At 52.5% G+C, this 15,104-nt stretch overlaps 2 protein-coding genes across 3 annotated transcripts in view; both read left to right on the forward strand.

Moving 5' to 3' along the window:
* CLPTM1 (CLPTM1 regulator of GABA type A receptor forward trafficking) overlaps nucleotides 1-15,104 on the forward strand; it is an 81,593-nt gene that overhangs the window by 32,764 nt on the left and 33,725 nt on the right. Inside the window, exon 2 of one of the 2 annotated variants that reach the window (XM_050772112.1) lies at nucleotides 9,702-9,784. In XM_050772112.1, the coding sequence (XP_050628069.1) occupies nucleotides 9,713-9,784 (72 nt within the window). In that variant the 5' untranslated portion in view covers nucleotides 9,702-9,712. Of the gene's footprint in view, nucleotides 1-9,541; nucleotides 9,785-15,104 lie in introns of those variants that run through there. The other variant, XM_050772111.1, reaches the window with a different exon arrangement.
* APOC2 (apolipoprotein C2) lies at nucleotides 38-4,434 on the forward strand. Its single transcript, XM_050772359.1, has 4 exons — nucleotides 38-512; nucleotides 3,179-3,246; nucleotides 3,389-3,548; nucleotides 4,027-4,434. Exons 2-4 carry the CDS (start codon nucleotides 3,192-3,194, stop codon nucleotides 4,115-4,117), a joined length of 306 nt encoding a protein of 101 aa, XP_050628316.1. The 5' UTR covers nucleotides 38-512; nucleotides 3,179-3,191; the 3' UTR covers nucleotides 4,118-4,434.

A 15,104-nucleotide genomic window follows, 5' to 3' on the forward strand; every position in this document is an offset into this window, starting at 1 on the left:
ATGAGTAGAAGAGGTGACACCTGATGGGGAAGGGAGAGTTGGGGGGTAGGGAAGGGTATCAAGGGATAACACCCTATTGTGGGTTTGTGGAGAATGGGGGACTTCGAGGCGCACCAGTTTCAGGAGGGTGAGGGCAGGAGTGCAGGTGGAGTCAGCAGGTCCCCATGATGGCCCTCATTGAGAACTTCGCCCTTGTCTCCCACAAGCTCTGACTCCATTCCCAGTGGGCACCCAGCACCTCCGACCCCTCCACAGCCCCCAAGCCAGCCTCTGTCAGAGGCAAATTCTCAGAGTGAGGGTTCCCTGTCACTTGAGTGAAGGTTCCCTGTGGCGTGACCTTGGGGGATGTCATTGCCCTTTCTGTCCCCATCCACCCCCTCAGTGGTTCTGTTGGCCAGGACTTTGGCCTAGACAAAGGATGGGGGTGGTGGCTGTGGAGCGGAAGTGGGTCTCAAACGCTATAAAGCCTCTCTATGCCTGTCCGGAGCTGGTGAGGACAGCCCGCGAGTCTGGTAAGAGAGGGACCCAGGGTGCGGGGGCAGGGGGGCGTCAGCAGGGAGAGGGCAAAGATCGATAAAGTAGGAATTGTAGGAGGCACAATGTTAGAAGCCCGTGTTGGAACTGTGACTTTGTGTGAGTGTGTGTGTGTGTGATGGAGTCTTGCTATATTGCCCAGGCTAGACTCAAACTCCTAGGCTCAAGCAATCCTCCTGCCTCAGCCTCCGCAGTAGCTGGGACTATAGGTGCATCACCACACTCCGTAAATCACAGAATTTAGAAATGTAGACTATTTGGGCCAGGCGCGGTGGCTCAAGCCTGTAATCCCAGCACTTTGGGAGGCCGAGGCGGGCGGATCACAAGGTCAGGAGATCGAGACCACAGTGAAACCCCGTCTCTACTAAAAATACAAAAAATTAGCCGGGCGCGGTGGCGGGCGCCTGTAGTCCTAGCTACTCAGGAGGCTGAGGCAGGAGAATGGCCTGAACCCAGGAGGCGGAGCTTGCAGTGAGCCGAGATCGCGCCACTGCACTCCAGCCTGGGCAACAGCGTGAGACTCCGTCTCAAAAAAAAAAAAAAAAAAAAAAAAAGAAATGTAGACTATTTGAACCTCTGCTTAGAGTTGGGTGGCTGAGGAGGGGAGGATTCCTTGAGCCCAGGAGTTTGAGGCTGCAGTGAGCTATGATCTTGCCACTGTGTTCCAGCCTGGGTGACAGAGAAACCCCATTTCTAAAAAAGAAAAAGGGCTAGGCATATTGTCTCACGCCTGTAATCCCAGCACTTTGGGAGGCCGAGGCGGGTGGATCACCTGAGGTCAGGAGTTCAAGACCAGCCTTACCAGCATGGTGAAACCCCATCTCTACTAAAAATACAAAAATTAGCCAGGTGTGGTGGCGCGTGCCTGTAATCCCAGCTACTCCGGAGGCTGAGGCAGGAGAATTGCTTGAACCCGGGAGGCAGAGGTTGCAGTGAGCCCAGATCATGCCACTGCACTCCAGCCTGGGTGACAGAACAAGACTCAATCTTGGGGGAAAAAAAAGAATGAAAGAATTTAAAAATCTAAAAAAGAATTGTAGGCTGGGCGCAGTGGCTTACACCTGTAATCCAAACGCTTTGGGAGGCCGAGGTGGATGGATCACTTGATGTCAGGAGTTGGAGACCAGCCTGGCCAACATGGTGAAACCCCGTCTCTACTAAAAATACAAAAATTAGACAGGTGTGGTGGTGCATGCTTGTATTCCCAGTTACTCAGGAGGCTGAGGCAGGAAAATCACTAGAACCCGGGAGACAGAGGTTGCAGTGAGCCAAAATTCTGCCATTGCACTCCAGCCTGGGCAACAGAGCAAGACCCTGTCTCAAAAAAAAAAAAAAAAAAAAAAGAATTGTAGACCATTTGCTTGAGCCGTTCTTTCTCCAGGGATCAGATTTAAACCTCTTTCTGATGTAGCTTCCTCATCTCCTACGTGTGGATGATGATATTGTGCCCTGTGCATGTTCTTCGTAACCAAAAGTGCCTCCCTCATAGGGCGGGTGAGAACTCAATGAGCAGATGCAGGGACATGAGGTCTGACTTAGGGCTTTTGATCTAGTGTGGGTCCTTAATGGTGTCTGCAGAGCACCTCCCTGCACTGACTCAGGCTTAGCAAAGGGCAGGGGCTTTGCTGTGTTCCTGCTGGGCCCAGAACTGTTTAGGTGCTCAAGAAAGCCTTCTAGGCTGGGCTCAGTGGCTCACACCTGTACTCCCAGCACCTTGGGAAGGCCAAGATGGGAGGATCGCTTGAGCCCAGGAGTTCCAGACCAGCCTGGGCAACAAAGCAAGTCCCCCATCTCTACAAAAGAATAAAAATTAGCAGCCAGGCATGGTGGCTCACGCCTGTAATCCCAGCACTTGGGGAGGCCAAGGCAGGCAAATCACTTGAGGTTAGGAGTTCAAGACCCGCCTGGACAACATAGTGAAACCTCATCTCTACTAAAAATACAAAACTTAGGTGGGGCGCAGTGGCTCACACCTGTAATCCCAGCACTTTGGGAGGCCGAGGAAGATGTATCATGAGGTCAGGAGTTCAAGACCAGCCTGGCCAGCATGGTGGAACCCCCTCTCTACTAAAAATACAAAAAATTAGCCAGGCATGGTGGCAGGCACCTGTAATCCCAGCTCCTTGGGAGGCTGAGGCAGGATAATTGCTTGAACCCCAGAGGCAGAGGTTGCAGTGAGCTGAGAACACACCACTGCATTCCAGCCTGGATGACAGAGCAAGACTCCATCTCAAAAAAACAAAAACAAAAACAAAAAGAAGCCAGGCGTGGTGGCGGATGCCTGTAATCCCAGCTACTGGGGAAGCTGAGGCAGGAGAATTTCTTGAACCTGGGAGGTATGGGTTGCGGTGAGCCAAGATCGCACCATTATACTCCAACCTGGGTGACAGAGTGAGATTCCGTTTCAAAAAAGGAAATTAAAAAAAAAAAAAGAATTAAAATGTCAAAATCAGGAGTAGAATCACAGGATGTTGGAAAGTGAGGCCCAAGAAGGGGGCTGTGTCCAAGTCCATGCATGGGAAACTTGACTTGGACACCGAGTACACACAGAGCAGGATCTCAGTCCCCCCACCAGAGTGGGGCGTGACCACAGGAACAGCCGCCTCCAGTCAGCCTGCCATATGACCCCCACTCAATGTTCCAGGTCTCCCGACACCATGGGCACACGATTCCTCCTGGCTCTGTGTCTCGTCCTCCTGGTACTGGGATTCGGTGAGTGGGGAGGCGAATGAGCTCCAAGCATCTTCTCAGCTCAGGCCCTTCTTACCCCTGCCTCTGCCCTCTCCCCTCATTCCTGCCTCCTTTCCCCCTGCTGCAGCCCCATGGGCTCCCCTGACACACTCTCCCCCTGCAGAGGTCCAGGGGGCCCAACTCCCCCAGCAAGATGAACTGCCCAGCCCGGCCTTGCTCAGCCGGGTGCAGGAATCTCTCTCCAGTTACTGGGAGTCAGCAAAGGCAGCCGCCCAGAAGCTGTACGAGAAGACATACCTGCCTGCTGTAGACGAGAAACTCAGGTAGCACCTGCCCCTGGAAAAATGGGGTCTGGCCCGTACCACCGACTGTATCCGGGACCCAGAAGTTCAGGCCCCAGCCCCTCCTCCCTCAGACCCAGGAGTCCGGGCCCCCAGCCCCTCCTCCCTCAGACCCAGGAGTCCGGGCCCCCAGCCCCTCCTCCCTCAGACCCAGGAGTCCGGGCCCCCAGCCCCTCCACCCTCAGACCCAGGAGTCCGGGCCCCCAGCCCCTCCACCCTCAGACCCAGGAGTCCGGGCCCCCAGCCCCTCCACCCTCAGACCCAGGAGTCCGGGCCCCCAGCCTCTCCACCCTCAGATCCAGGAGTCCGGGCCCCCAGCCTCTCCACCCTCAGACCCGGGCCCCCAGCCCCTCTTTCTCCCTCAGACCCAGGAGTCCAGGCCTCAGCCCCTCCTCCCTCAGACCCAGGAGTCCAGGCCCCCAGCCCCTCTTCCCTCTAACCCTCTGTGCTTTCTCCCCAGGGACTTGTACAGCAAAAGCACAGCAGCCATGAGCACTTACACAGGCATTTTTACTGACCAAGTTCTTTCTGTGCTGAAGGGAGAGGAATAACAGCCAGACCCTCCATCTGTGGACAAGGGGAGAGTCCCCCGCTCCCCTGATCCCCCAGGTTCGGACTGAGCTCCCCCTTCCCAGTAGCTCTTGCATCCTGCTCCCAACTCTAGCCTGAATTCTTTTCAACAAAAAATACAATTCAAGTTGCTTCTCATGGATGGCACTGCTTTTCTGAGGACTCAAGGGCCAAGATGGAGGGGCTGACTCAGTCCAGCCAACATTTAATCAGCACCTACTGTTGTGTATGGAGCCCTAACCCATGGGTCCGTGGGAATAAAACAGTGAATAGTAACAGTAAATAATCGAAACAGCAATTAGAACTGCTCTTTATTGAAGTCCAGCTTTCTCTCTCTCTTTTTTTTTTTTGAGGTTGGGTTTCACTCTGTCACCCAGGCTGGACTGCAGTAGTGCAATCTCAGCTCGCTGCACCCTCCGCCTCCAAGGCTGCAGCGATTCTCTGTGCCTCAGCCTCTGGAGTAGTTGGGATTACAGGCATGTGCCACTGTGCACGGTTAATGTTTGTATTTTTAGTAGACACAGGGTTTCCCCATGATGGCTAGGCTGGTCTCAAACTCCTGACCTCAAGTGATCCACCTGCCTCGGCCTCCCAAAGTACTGGGGTGACAGGTATGAGCCACCGCGCCAGGCCAAAATCCGGCTTTCTCATTTGTAAAATGACACATCATAGACACAGCTAGTCCACAGTGGCCTCTGACAGTCTCCAGTTGTTAACGGTGGATGGTATCCAGGTTCTTGGCGTCTTGAACAAAGAACTGAACAAAACAGACAAAGCAAGGAAGAAATGAAGGGATTTATTGAAAATGAACGTACACTCCACAGTGTGGGAGCGGGCCCAAGCATATGGGTTCAAAAGTCCTGTTACAGAATTTTTGGGAGTTTAAACTCCCTCCCTAGAGGATTCCCCTTCCACTGGTTACTTCCCGTACACCCTATGTAAATGAAGAGGATGAAGAAAAGTTACAAAGTTATTTACCGCCTACAGGAGAGGATGTTTCCTGTTATAGCTGAAGTGAACTGGCCTTATGTTCCCTGCCTCCAGACCCTATTTTCCTGCCTCACAGTTGCTGGACTAACACATTTTTTATTTTATTTATTTTGTTTTGAGATAAGGTCTTGCTCTGTCGCCCAGGCTGAAGCGCAGGGGTGAGATCTTGGCTTACTCTAGGCTTGACCTCTTGGGCTCAAGAGATCCTCCCATCCCAGCCTCCTAAGTAGTTGGGACTAGAGATGCCTACTGCCACACCTGGCTAATTTTTTGTATTTTTAGTAGAGACAGGGTTTTGCCATGTTGCCTAAGCTAGTCTCCGATTCCCAGGCTCAAGGGATCTGCCCACCTTGCCCTCCCAAAGTGCTGGGATTACCGGTGTGAACCACTGCACCAGGCCTGGGCTGACACTTTAAATGTGCCACTGCAATCAGGTATAAAGGTCCCGTGGCAGAGGGGAGAATGGTGCTCAAGTCAGTGCTGCATTGGGCGGGACCCAAGAAGACAGACCTCTAGGGCTGGCACAGTGGCTCACGCCTGTAATCCCAGAGCTTTGCTTGGCCAAGGTGGGCAGATCATCTGAGGTGAGGAGTTCAAGACCAGCCTGGCCAACATGGTGAAAACACAAAAATAAAACACAAAAATTTCTCTAATAAAAACACAAAAATTAGCCAGAGTGGCCTGCGCCTGTAATCCCAGTTACCTGGAGGCTGAGGCAGGAGAACTGCTTGTACCCAGGAGGCAGAGATCGGGCCACTGCACTCTAGCCTGGGCAGCAGAGTGAGACTTTGTCTCAAAAAAAAAAAAGAAAAAAAAAGAAAAAAGAAAAACTTACTTAAAAAAAATGCAAGTAAAAAGCACGGAAGGCAGAAGGTGCAAATAAGCAGAGGCTCCATGGTCTGAAGGAGGCCACTGCTGGGACCATGAATGAAGGGGGCTGGGGGCCGAGATTCCTGTATCCTGAGGGAGTCCAGGGTGGTCCTGCTCCCCAAGTCCCATGGGTGGGGCTATTGGTCTCTGGAGATCCACGGCTTGTGTTTCTCCTAATCTGCTTGGCATTAACCTCCAGCCAGGCTTTCAACACCCTTGGGGCAGTTTTCCCAGGTCCTGGGGCTGGGCAGCAGAGTCCAGTAAAAAACAGGGGCCCTGGAGAGGGACTGTGGGCAATGCCCCCGAGTCCCCGGGGCCTGGGAAGAACGGAGGCTGCCAAGCGCAGGAGGTGGTGGGGAGGGGGAGACCCTGGAGTAACAATCCCTGCTCTGTCCACTTGGTTCCCACGGACTCGAGCCAAACCAAAGCACTGCCCGGACCAGTTCCGCTTCCAACCAATACTGGTGCTGGCCTCAGACTCCTCCTTCCTTTCTCAGAACCCCATTCCCCTCAGGGGCCCCAGAGTCCAGGCCCCTAGATTCTTCTTCCCCTAGGACTCAGGAGTCTGGGACCCCCCAATCCCTTCTCCTCAGGACCTAGAAGGTTGGATCCCCAGTCCCCTTCTCCCTTAGAACCTGAAATCACAGCCCTTGATCAGTATTTTGCGCCCCCTAGTGGAGAGAACAGTGGGTCTATCATGTGACTTACAGTAGGAATGGCAGAATTTTTTACTTACTATGATTCTTAACTTTTTTAGAGACAGAGTCTCACTCTGTCGCCCAGGATGGAGTGCAGTAGTGTGATCACAGCTAATTGCAACCTCGAACGAACTCCTGGGCTCCGGCATCCCTCCCACCTCAGCCTCGGAGTAGCTGGACCACAGATGGATGCCACCACACCGCCTAATTTTTTAAATTTTTAGTAGAGCTAGGATCTCGCTATGTAGCCAAGGCTGGTCTTAAACTCCCAGGCTCAAGCGATCCTTCTGCCTCAGCCTCCCAGAGTGCTAGGATTACAGGCATGAGCCACCAAGCCTGGACAGAATGGCAGAATTTATTTGGTCACTCAACAGAGCGTAGGAAGGCTCTGCAGAGAACCTGGCTCCACAGGATCCCTGTCCAAGATCACACTTTTCATCAGAAGCCGAGACCTCGTCATGCTCCAGCACATTGGCCCTTGCAGTGTATGAGACCTGGACGGCACATTGGGGCAGTTTGTATTTATAGCCTAGAGCACAGTTGGGGTTGCAGTGAGGCTGGTGAAAGTTTCAAAGCCCCACACTTGGCCGGGCCCAGTGGCTCACGCGTGTCATCCCAGCACTTTGGGAGGCCGAGGCAGGCAGATCACGAAGTCAGGAGATCGAGACCATCCTGGCTAACACAGTGAAACCCCGTCTCTACTAAAAAAAAAAAAAAAAATTAGCCTGGTGTGGTGGCCGGCGCCTGTAGTCCCAGCTACTTGGGAGGCTGAGGCCGGAGAATGGTGTGAACCTGGGAGTCGGAGCTTGCGGTGAGCCGAAATGGCGCCACCGCACTCCAACCTGGGGCAAGACTCTGTCAAAAAAAAAAAAAAAAGGGCCCCTCACTTGCCTGGGCTTTCCATGGTCCTCTACCTAAATTTGTACAAGTAATTTTGTACTTTTTTTTTTTTTTTTTTGAGAGAGTTTCCCTCTTGTTGCCCAGGCTGGGAGTGCAATGGCATGATCTCGGCTCACTGCAACCTCTGCCTCCCGGGTTCAAGCGATTCTCCTGCCTCAACCTCCCGAGTAGCTGGGATTACAGGCATGTGCCACCACACTCAGCTAATTTTGTACTTTTAGTAGAGACGGGGTTTCACCATGTTGGCCAGGCTGGTCTCAAACTCCCGACCTCAGGTGATCTGCCTGCCTCGGCCTCCCAAAGTGCTGGGATTACAGGCGTGAGCCACCGCGCCCTGCTGAGGCATGAAGTTTTCTAAGGTTCCTTCTTGCCCTGTGTTAGCCCTCAGAGAGGTAAGTCACTCAACTTTTGCACTTAGAGAGCCTCATACTTTCTTTCAGCAATAATCCCCAGGGCAGTGCTGGAGATATAGCAGTGACCACAACAGTCCAGGGTCAGCCCGCCCAGTTGGGGAGACACACCCACCCCTGACAGTGATGACACAAAGTGAGCAGGGGTGGGGTGGAGGAGCTGAGGAGGCAAGGGAGGATGGGAAAGCAACCCAGAGAGAGCTTCCTAGAGCGAGAGCTAGTATTACAGAGCTGAGACCTAGAGGAAAGTGGAGGAAACCGATAATAAAATGATAATTAAACATTTAGAATATCCCAATGCAAAGCTTACTCTCTTTCCAGGTAATATATAAAGTTCATAATCACAGCGCCCCGAATATTGACCACTTAAGCATGAGGCCCAGGGCCTGATGTTTTACATTCGCGATCTAACTACGTCTTCCCAATAACACAGGGGGGCAAAACGGGAAGACGAATAATGAGTACGATTATAATCCCTAGTTTATAAAAGGGGAGAAACTGAGGCTCAGAGATGTCACTTGTCACCAGCCTGGCCAACACGGTGAAACTCCGTCTCTACTTACAAAAAAAAAAAATTAGCCAGGCGTGGTGGCGCGCTCCTGTGATCCCAGCTACTTGGGAGGCTGAGGCAGGAGAATCACTTGAACCCGGGAGGCCGAGGTTGCAGTGAGCCGAGATCGCGCATTGCACTCCAGCCTGGTGGACAGAGTGAGACTTCATCTAAAAAAAAAAAAAAAAAAAAAAAAAAAAGACAGAGAGTGAGAGAGAGATGTCACTTGTCCAGGATCTCTTATCCGGTCAGTAGCACCACAAGGATTTGAACCCTGGCCAGACGTCCACCCAATTTCACGTGCGAAGAGTTAACGGCCTCCTAGAGTCTTGTCCTCTCTGGGCCTCCGTAACACCCTCTCCAAGCCAGGGATCTCCCAGCACATGGCCGGGTTTAGAGCTGTACGAAGACACACAGCTAATGAAAAACTGTGGAATTCTCAGAGCCTGTGAAGCCTAGTCCAGGGATGCGAGGTTTGGACCACTAAGGGAACGCGCATGCGTGCTAGGCAGGGCCGACCGAAGGCTTCGGGGTGTATCATAGGGTCTCATCGCAGGTGTGTTGGCCGTAAGACCCCTGGAATTGGAATTCTAAATACACAGAAAGGCTATGAGCTCAGGAGACTTGGACGAAAGAGTTGTGTTAGGAAGAGGGGTCAGAAGACAAGGGTGCTGGGCAAAAGGCTTGCTCTTCGACTCCGAATACGGTGGCCAGAAAGGTTTCTCTGACGAAAGAGGGGCGTGGTTCGAAGCCGTACTGTGGCCGGTAAAGCTCAAGAAACATGGAACGAAAAGGACGAAAAGAATCGGCAGGGAGAAGCGGACAGGATGGCCCGAAAGGCTCATATAACCGAAAACGTGGGTTAATGTGAAGGGGCGGAAGAGACAACTTATGGGAGGTGCATGCTGGCAGAGAAAGTCCTGGAGTTCGGAACATACAGTGTTTCTATTAGGTGGAAACAGCCTGCGGGAAAGGAATACGGTGGCCAGGTTGGTCCTTTCACAGCCGAAAGCGGCCTTTCTGAGAGGCGTGGCTGCGGCACTCTTGCCGGATACGGTGGCCCGGCGGGGCTAGAAAGCATGAAATCTCGCGCGATTACGCTGTGCCGTCGGGGACGGGGCGGGGCTGGCGGCGGGGGCGGGGACCCGGAGCGGGAAGATGGCGGCGGCGCAGGAGGCGGACGGGGCCCGCAGCGCCGTGGTGGCGGCCGGGGGAGGCGGCTCCGGTCAGGTACGGAGGCCGAGAGGGGACTGAGGGGGTTCTTCCCCAGTCGGGGGGCCTCCCACGGGGCGTGTCCTGCTTTTTGTGGTGGAATCCAGTGCAGTGGGGGCCCCTTGCCCAGAGGGACCTTGAATACCCGGCCCAGGGAGGGCCGGACCGCCCGGGAGGCCGGACGGTGCCGCGAACGGGGCCCTGTTGCGTGTCGGGTCCCCTGCGCGCTCGCGCCGGGCTGCCACCAGCCTTATCGCTCGAGCCGGGAAGACACTGGCTCGGAGGGGCGCAGGCTTGTGCCTTGGCGCGCTGGCTTCTCGACTTCGCGATTCCAGGCTCTGAGGCCGTTTCTAGAGTGATCTGGTGTTCAGGTTTCGTTGTAGTGCTGGAGGTGTGCGCAGTGATTAATTGAGAGTTTTCTAGCTCTGGGGAAGTCAGGATAAGCAGGGCATGGCCGACAGACCCATTTTACAGACGGGAATCCAAGGAACAGTGAGACTAAGGCGCTTCCAGAAGGTCATCCCGGTTAAGTTTGTAACTTTATGTAGAAGTTACAAGACATTGCTGACACAGAGACTAGTATGGATGTGCTTTTAACATGAACTAGGCCTATGGGTTAATTAGTCCATGTACGGATGACTTCTGACCCACTGCTGCCTTAACACACTGCAGAGCATACCATTTCAGGCAGCTACAGTTCAGGCATTTGGGGAATAGATGGAGACATCAAGGTGCTGTCGACCCACCCACTGGGATGTCACTGACATGTAGGAGGCAGCTCGGGAAAGGAGTGCGGGTTGAGAGGGGAGAATGAAGCTGACTCTCTGTATGACCTTGGGCAAGTTCCTTTCCCTCTTTAGGCCTTTATTTCTCCCCTGTTAACTGCAGAGGTTGGACAGGAGGGCCAGCCATATCCCTGCTGTCATGGGACGGGGAGAGGAGACTGACATGTAAACAAACAGTTATAATCCTGAATGATTAGGTTGGTGACAGAAGTCTGTGTCCAGGGACTGGGGGAGCCCAGAGAAGGAGCAAGTGGTATTACCTGGGGAGGACACCTGGATGAAGTTAGTGTGATAGAGCCCACTATATCTGCTCTGAATCTATTCAGCATTCTCAGCCAGAGCCTGGCCTCAGGGACAGCTCAGGAAATGTGTGTTGAGTTAGTGCTGGAATGAAGGCTCAGTTCCTGTCTTCAGGGGTTTTCTAGTCTTGCTGAAAGGAGGTCGTTTCCCCTCTGGGTTTCTGTTGATTATTGGGTTGGTGGTGGATTGAGAGACCAGGGCCCAGGTTGTTCTGATTGCCCTGAGCTTCCAGATGGCACTCTGATCTTCTCTTGTACCAACTCTGCTTAAAAACAATCAAGACTTACCCCTTTGCCTTTAGGACAAAGTACAAATTCTTTTATAAATCACAGCCTCGCATGATCCGACTCTTTTCTTCAGACTAGACTAGGATTTCTCGAGCTCGGCACTGTCAACATTTTGAATTGGATAATGTTTTGTTTGGGGGACTGCCCTGCACATTTTAGGATGTTTAGCAGCATCCCTGGCCTCTACACACTAGATGTCAGTAGCTCAGTAGCATCCACGCCCCTCCCCAGTTGTGACAGCCATAAATGTCTCCAGACATTGCTAAACGTTCCAGGAGCAGGGGGGCAAAGTCATCCCTGCATGAGAACCACTGCGCTAAAGGGGATCCACTGCTCTGAAACCTATTTTATTTCTAAACCTCTTTTATTGCCTCTCAGTCTCTTTCCTCGCAGTCTATGCACAGATCTCTCCCCTCTTTAGTTAGTTGATTGTGTTAGTCCTACAGATTTCAGATGTTCCCTCCTGCAGAAAGCCCTCTTTGACTGTCTGGGATCCCCTGTGCCAGGCCTGCACCAGCTGGGTTTCACTGTCTGGGGACTGGTCTCCTCCACTGGACTGGGAGCCCCAGGAGGGCAGAGCCGGGACTGCCTTGATCACCACTACTTCCTTAGCACCACTCAGCTCAGGGTTGGGCACAGAGGAGGTGCTCAGTGTTTGTAGAATGAGTAGATCTTGAAACAGAGGCTGGGCTGAGGTGAAATTCCCTGATGCGCAGTGGTGGATTCAGGTAATCAGTGAAGACATGCCGTAAAATGTAGCTTCCTCCCGCTCTTGCCTAGCCCTGGTGGTCTTAGCTGCTTCTTGGGCCCCTTAGCAGATGTTGCTGGGCATTGTGTGTGCGCGTCGATCTGCAGATCCAAGAGCAGAACTAACTGTGTCTTAGTCACTGATGTGTCCACAGCCACTGCCACCCTTCTCCCATGCCCAGGGCCTAGCGCACAGCAGGCAGACCCTCGGCCCAGTCTCCTGCTTTAGCCAGCATGCTCCTATAGCCAGGAACTCAGCTTTGCCGTTCATTCCTTCAGCGAATACAAATTGAGTCTACTACATGCTAGGCCTTGTGCTGATGCTGGGGATACAGCTGTGAACAAAATAGGTGCTGCCCTCTTGAAGGCCCTCATCCTTGTGTTCTAGTTGGAGCTGAATTTGTAGGGGAAGCACAGACAGGGACACACAGTGAACAAGATAAATAAGAAAAACAGCAGTTCAGATGACTCTGTGTGCCACGGACAGAAATAAAGCTGGGATGGGAATAGGAAGTGAGGGGTGGGTAGAAGAGTTGCAATTAAATAGGGTAGTCTAGGAAGGCCTCTCTGAGGAGGTGATGCTTGAACAAAGACCTGAAGGAAGTGAGAGAGGGAGTCCCAAAGATACGAGGGAAAAGCCTTTCAGGCAAAGGAACAGCCATTGCGAAGGCCCTGAGGTGGGAGGTGCCTAGTGTGATGAAGGAATGTCAAGGAGATTGGAGCGGGTGAGGGGAGAGGAGTGGCTGGGGACAGATGCAGATTATGCCAGGCTTTGGAGGCCTTGGGGAGGACTTGGCCTTTACTCAGAGAAATAGGAGCTGAAAACTCTGTCACGACAATCTCAGCTCACTGCAACCTCTGTCTCCTGGGTTCAGGCAATTCTCCTACCTCAGCCTCCCAAGTAGCTGGGATTACAGGCATCTGCCTCCACACCCAGCTAATTTTTGTATTTTTAGTAGAGACAGGGTTTCACCAGGTTGGCCAGGCTGGTCTTAAACTCCTGACCTCAGGCAATCTGCCTGCCTCAGCCTCCCAAAGTGCTGGGATTTCAGGCATAAGCCACCATGCCCAGCCTTGTAGTATAATTTAGATGGTATAACGTTAGTTAACCTGTTGTCAGGGTAGAGTTCGTTGACTCCTGGTCCATTTATGCAGTTGTATGGTGCAGCCATCACCACAGTCTGGTCTGAGAAAGCTTCTGTCTCCTCAAAAAGTTCCCTTTTGCAGTCTCTGCTGCTCCCAGCCCTAGGCAGCCACAGAGGTGTTATCTCTGTAATTTTCTACAAATTTCTTAAACAAGGACCTAAACAACATCCAGTCTTTTGTGTCCAGCTTCTTTCATTGGGCGTAATGCGTTTGAGGTTCATGTTGTTACACAGATCTGCAGTTGTTCCTTTTATTTTATTTTTTACAACCTAGGATCAGGGAAATTTGGCCTTTGGGGAAATCCTAAAGTACATGCTCTCACTTGTTCCTTTTCACTGCTGAGTAGCAGTCCACAGACGTGACACAGTTTATTCTTTCATACCTCGAAGGATATTTGGGTTGTTTATAGTTTTTGGCTATTGCCAATAATGCTGCTATGAACGTTCATGTACAAGCTTTTCTGTGGCAGTATTTCTTTTCTTTTTTTTTTTTAGTAAAGAGAGACAGGGTCTCCCTGTGTTGGCCAGGCTAGTCTCCAACTCCTGGGCTCAAGGGATCCTCCTGCCTTGGCCTCCCAAAGTGCTAGGATTATAGGCATGAGCCACCACACCCGGCCATTGTTTGTTTTTGAGGCAGAGTCATGCTCTGTCGCCTAGGCTGTAGTGCAGTGGTGCGATCCTGGCTCACTGTAGCCTCATCCTCCAAGGCTCAATTGATCTTCCCGCCCCAGCCTCCTGAGTAGCTGGGACCACAGGCATGCACCACCACACCTGGCTAATTTTGGTATTTTTTATAGAGATGAGGTTTTGCTGTGTTGCCCAGGTTGGTCTTGAACTCCAGGGCTCAAGCAGTCTTCCTGCCTTGGCCTCCTGAAGTGCTGGGATTATAGGCATGAGCCACTGCGCCCAGCCTGGCTGCACATTTTCTGCCTCCTGGGTAGCCATTCAGGATGGGTTTGCTGGATTGTGTAGTAGGTGCACATATGACTCGTTAAATAACTGCCATATTTTCTGAAGTGGCTGCACTTTTCCTTTCCCCGTAGCAGTGTATGAGGGTTCCTGTTTTTCCACATCCCCGCCAGCACTTGTGATTGTCTGTCTCTCTGCTGATAGCCATCCTAATAGGTGTGAAGTGACATCTCATGGTGGTTTTAACTTGCCCTTCCGTGGGAAGGTTCCCAGCCAGACTGCCCATCACTAACAGGTAAGAGAAGAGACCTGGGAGTCAGCCAGACATAGCTTCAAATCCTGGCCTGGCATCAAATGTCCATTCCTGACCCCAAATCACCTCAGACCCGTTGAAACCCATACTTGGGCCCCTAAATTTCCCAGGAGCTAGGCTGGCCGTGAGGAGAGGCCTTGTGCCTGTCTGATTTAGCTTCCGCAGCCGACCCCTGCTCCATAGATCTCATCAGAATGTGGCTTCTTCTGTCTCAGCCCAAGGGTCTCACCCAATGACCCAGACGCCAAAGGGAGCGCCTCAGGGAGACCTCTCTGACCACCCACTCCAAAGTGGATCCCTGTCCCCAACTCAGTTGCTGTCACTACCCCCTGCTTGTTTTCCATGTACCATTTTTTTTTTTTTTTTTTAGACGGAGTCTCGCTCTGTCACCTAGGCTGGAGTGCAGTGACGCGATCTCAGCTCACTGCAAGCTCCGCCTCCCAGGTTCACACCATTCTCCTGCCTCAGCGTCCTGAGTAGCTGGGACTACAGGCGCCCACCACCACCTCGCCCAGCTAGTTTTTTGTATTTTTTAGTAGAGACGGGGTTTCACCATGTTAGCCAGAATGGTCTCGATCTCCTGACCTCGTGATCCGCCCGTCTCGGCCTCCCAAACTGCTGGGATTACAGGCTTCAGCCACCGCGCCCGGCCTCATGTACCATTTTTAATTATCCTGTTTACCATTCTAGTGTGTTTCCCTCTAGATCCTCAGCTCTGGGCAAGCAGGGCCCATATTTCTGTCTTAAATGTGCCAGTATTTTCACAATCTGGTCCACAGGTCAGAGAGGTGAAGTGATGTTCCCAAAGTGTCACAGCAAGAACGGTGGGACCAGGACAATAGCTGAGGCCCG

The sequence above is a fragment of the Macaca thibetana genome, chromosome 19 (assembly GCF_024542745.1).
Source record: "Macaca thibetana thibetana isolate TM-01 chromosome 19, ASM2454274v1, whole genome shotgun sequence".
Classification (NCBI taxonomy): domain Eukaryota; kingdom Metazoa; phylum Chordata; class Mammalia; order Primates; family Cercopithecidae; genus Macaca; species Macaca thibetana.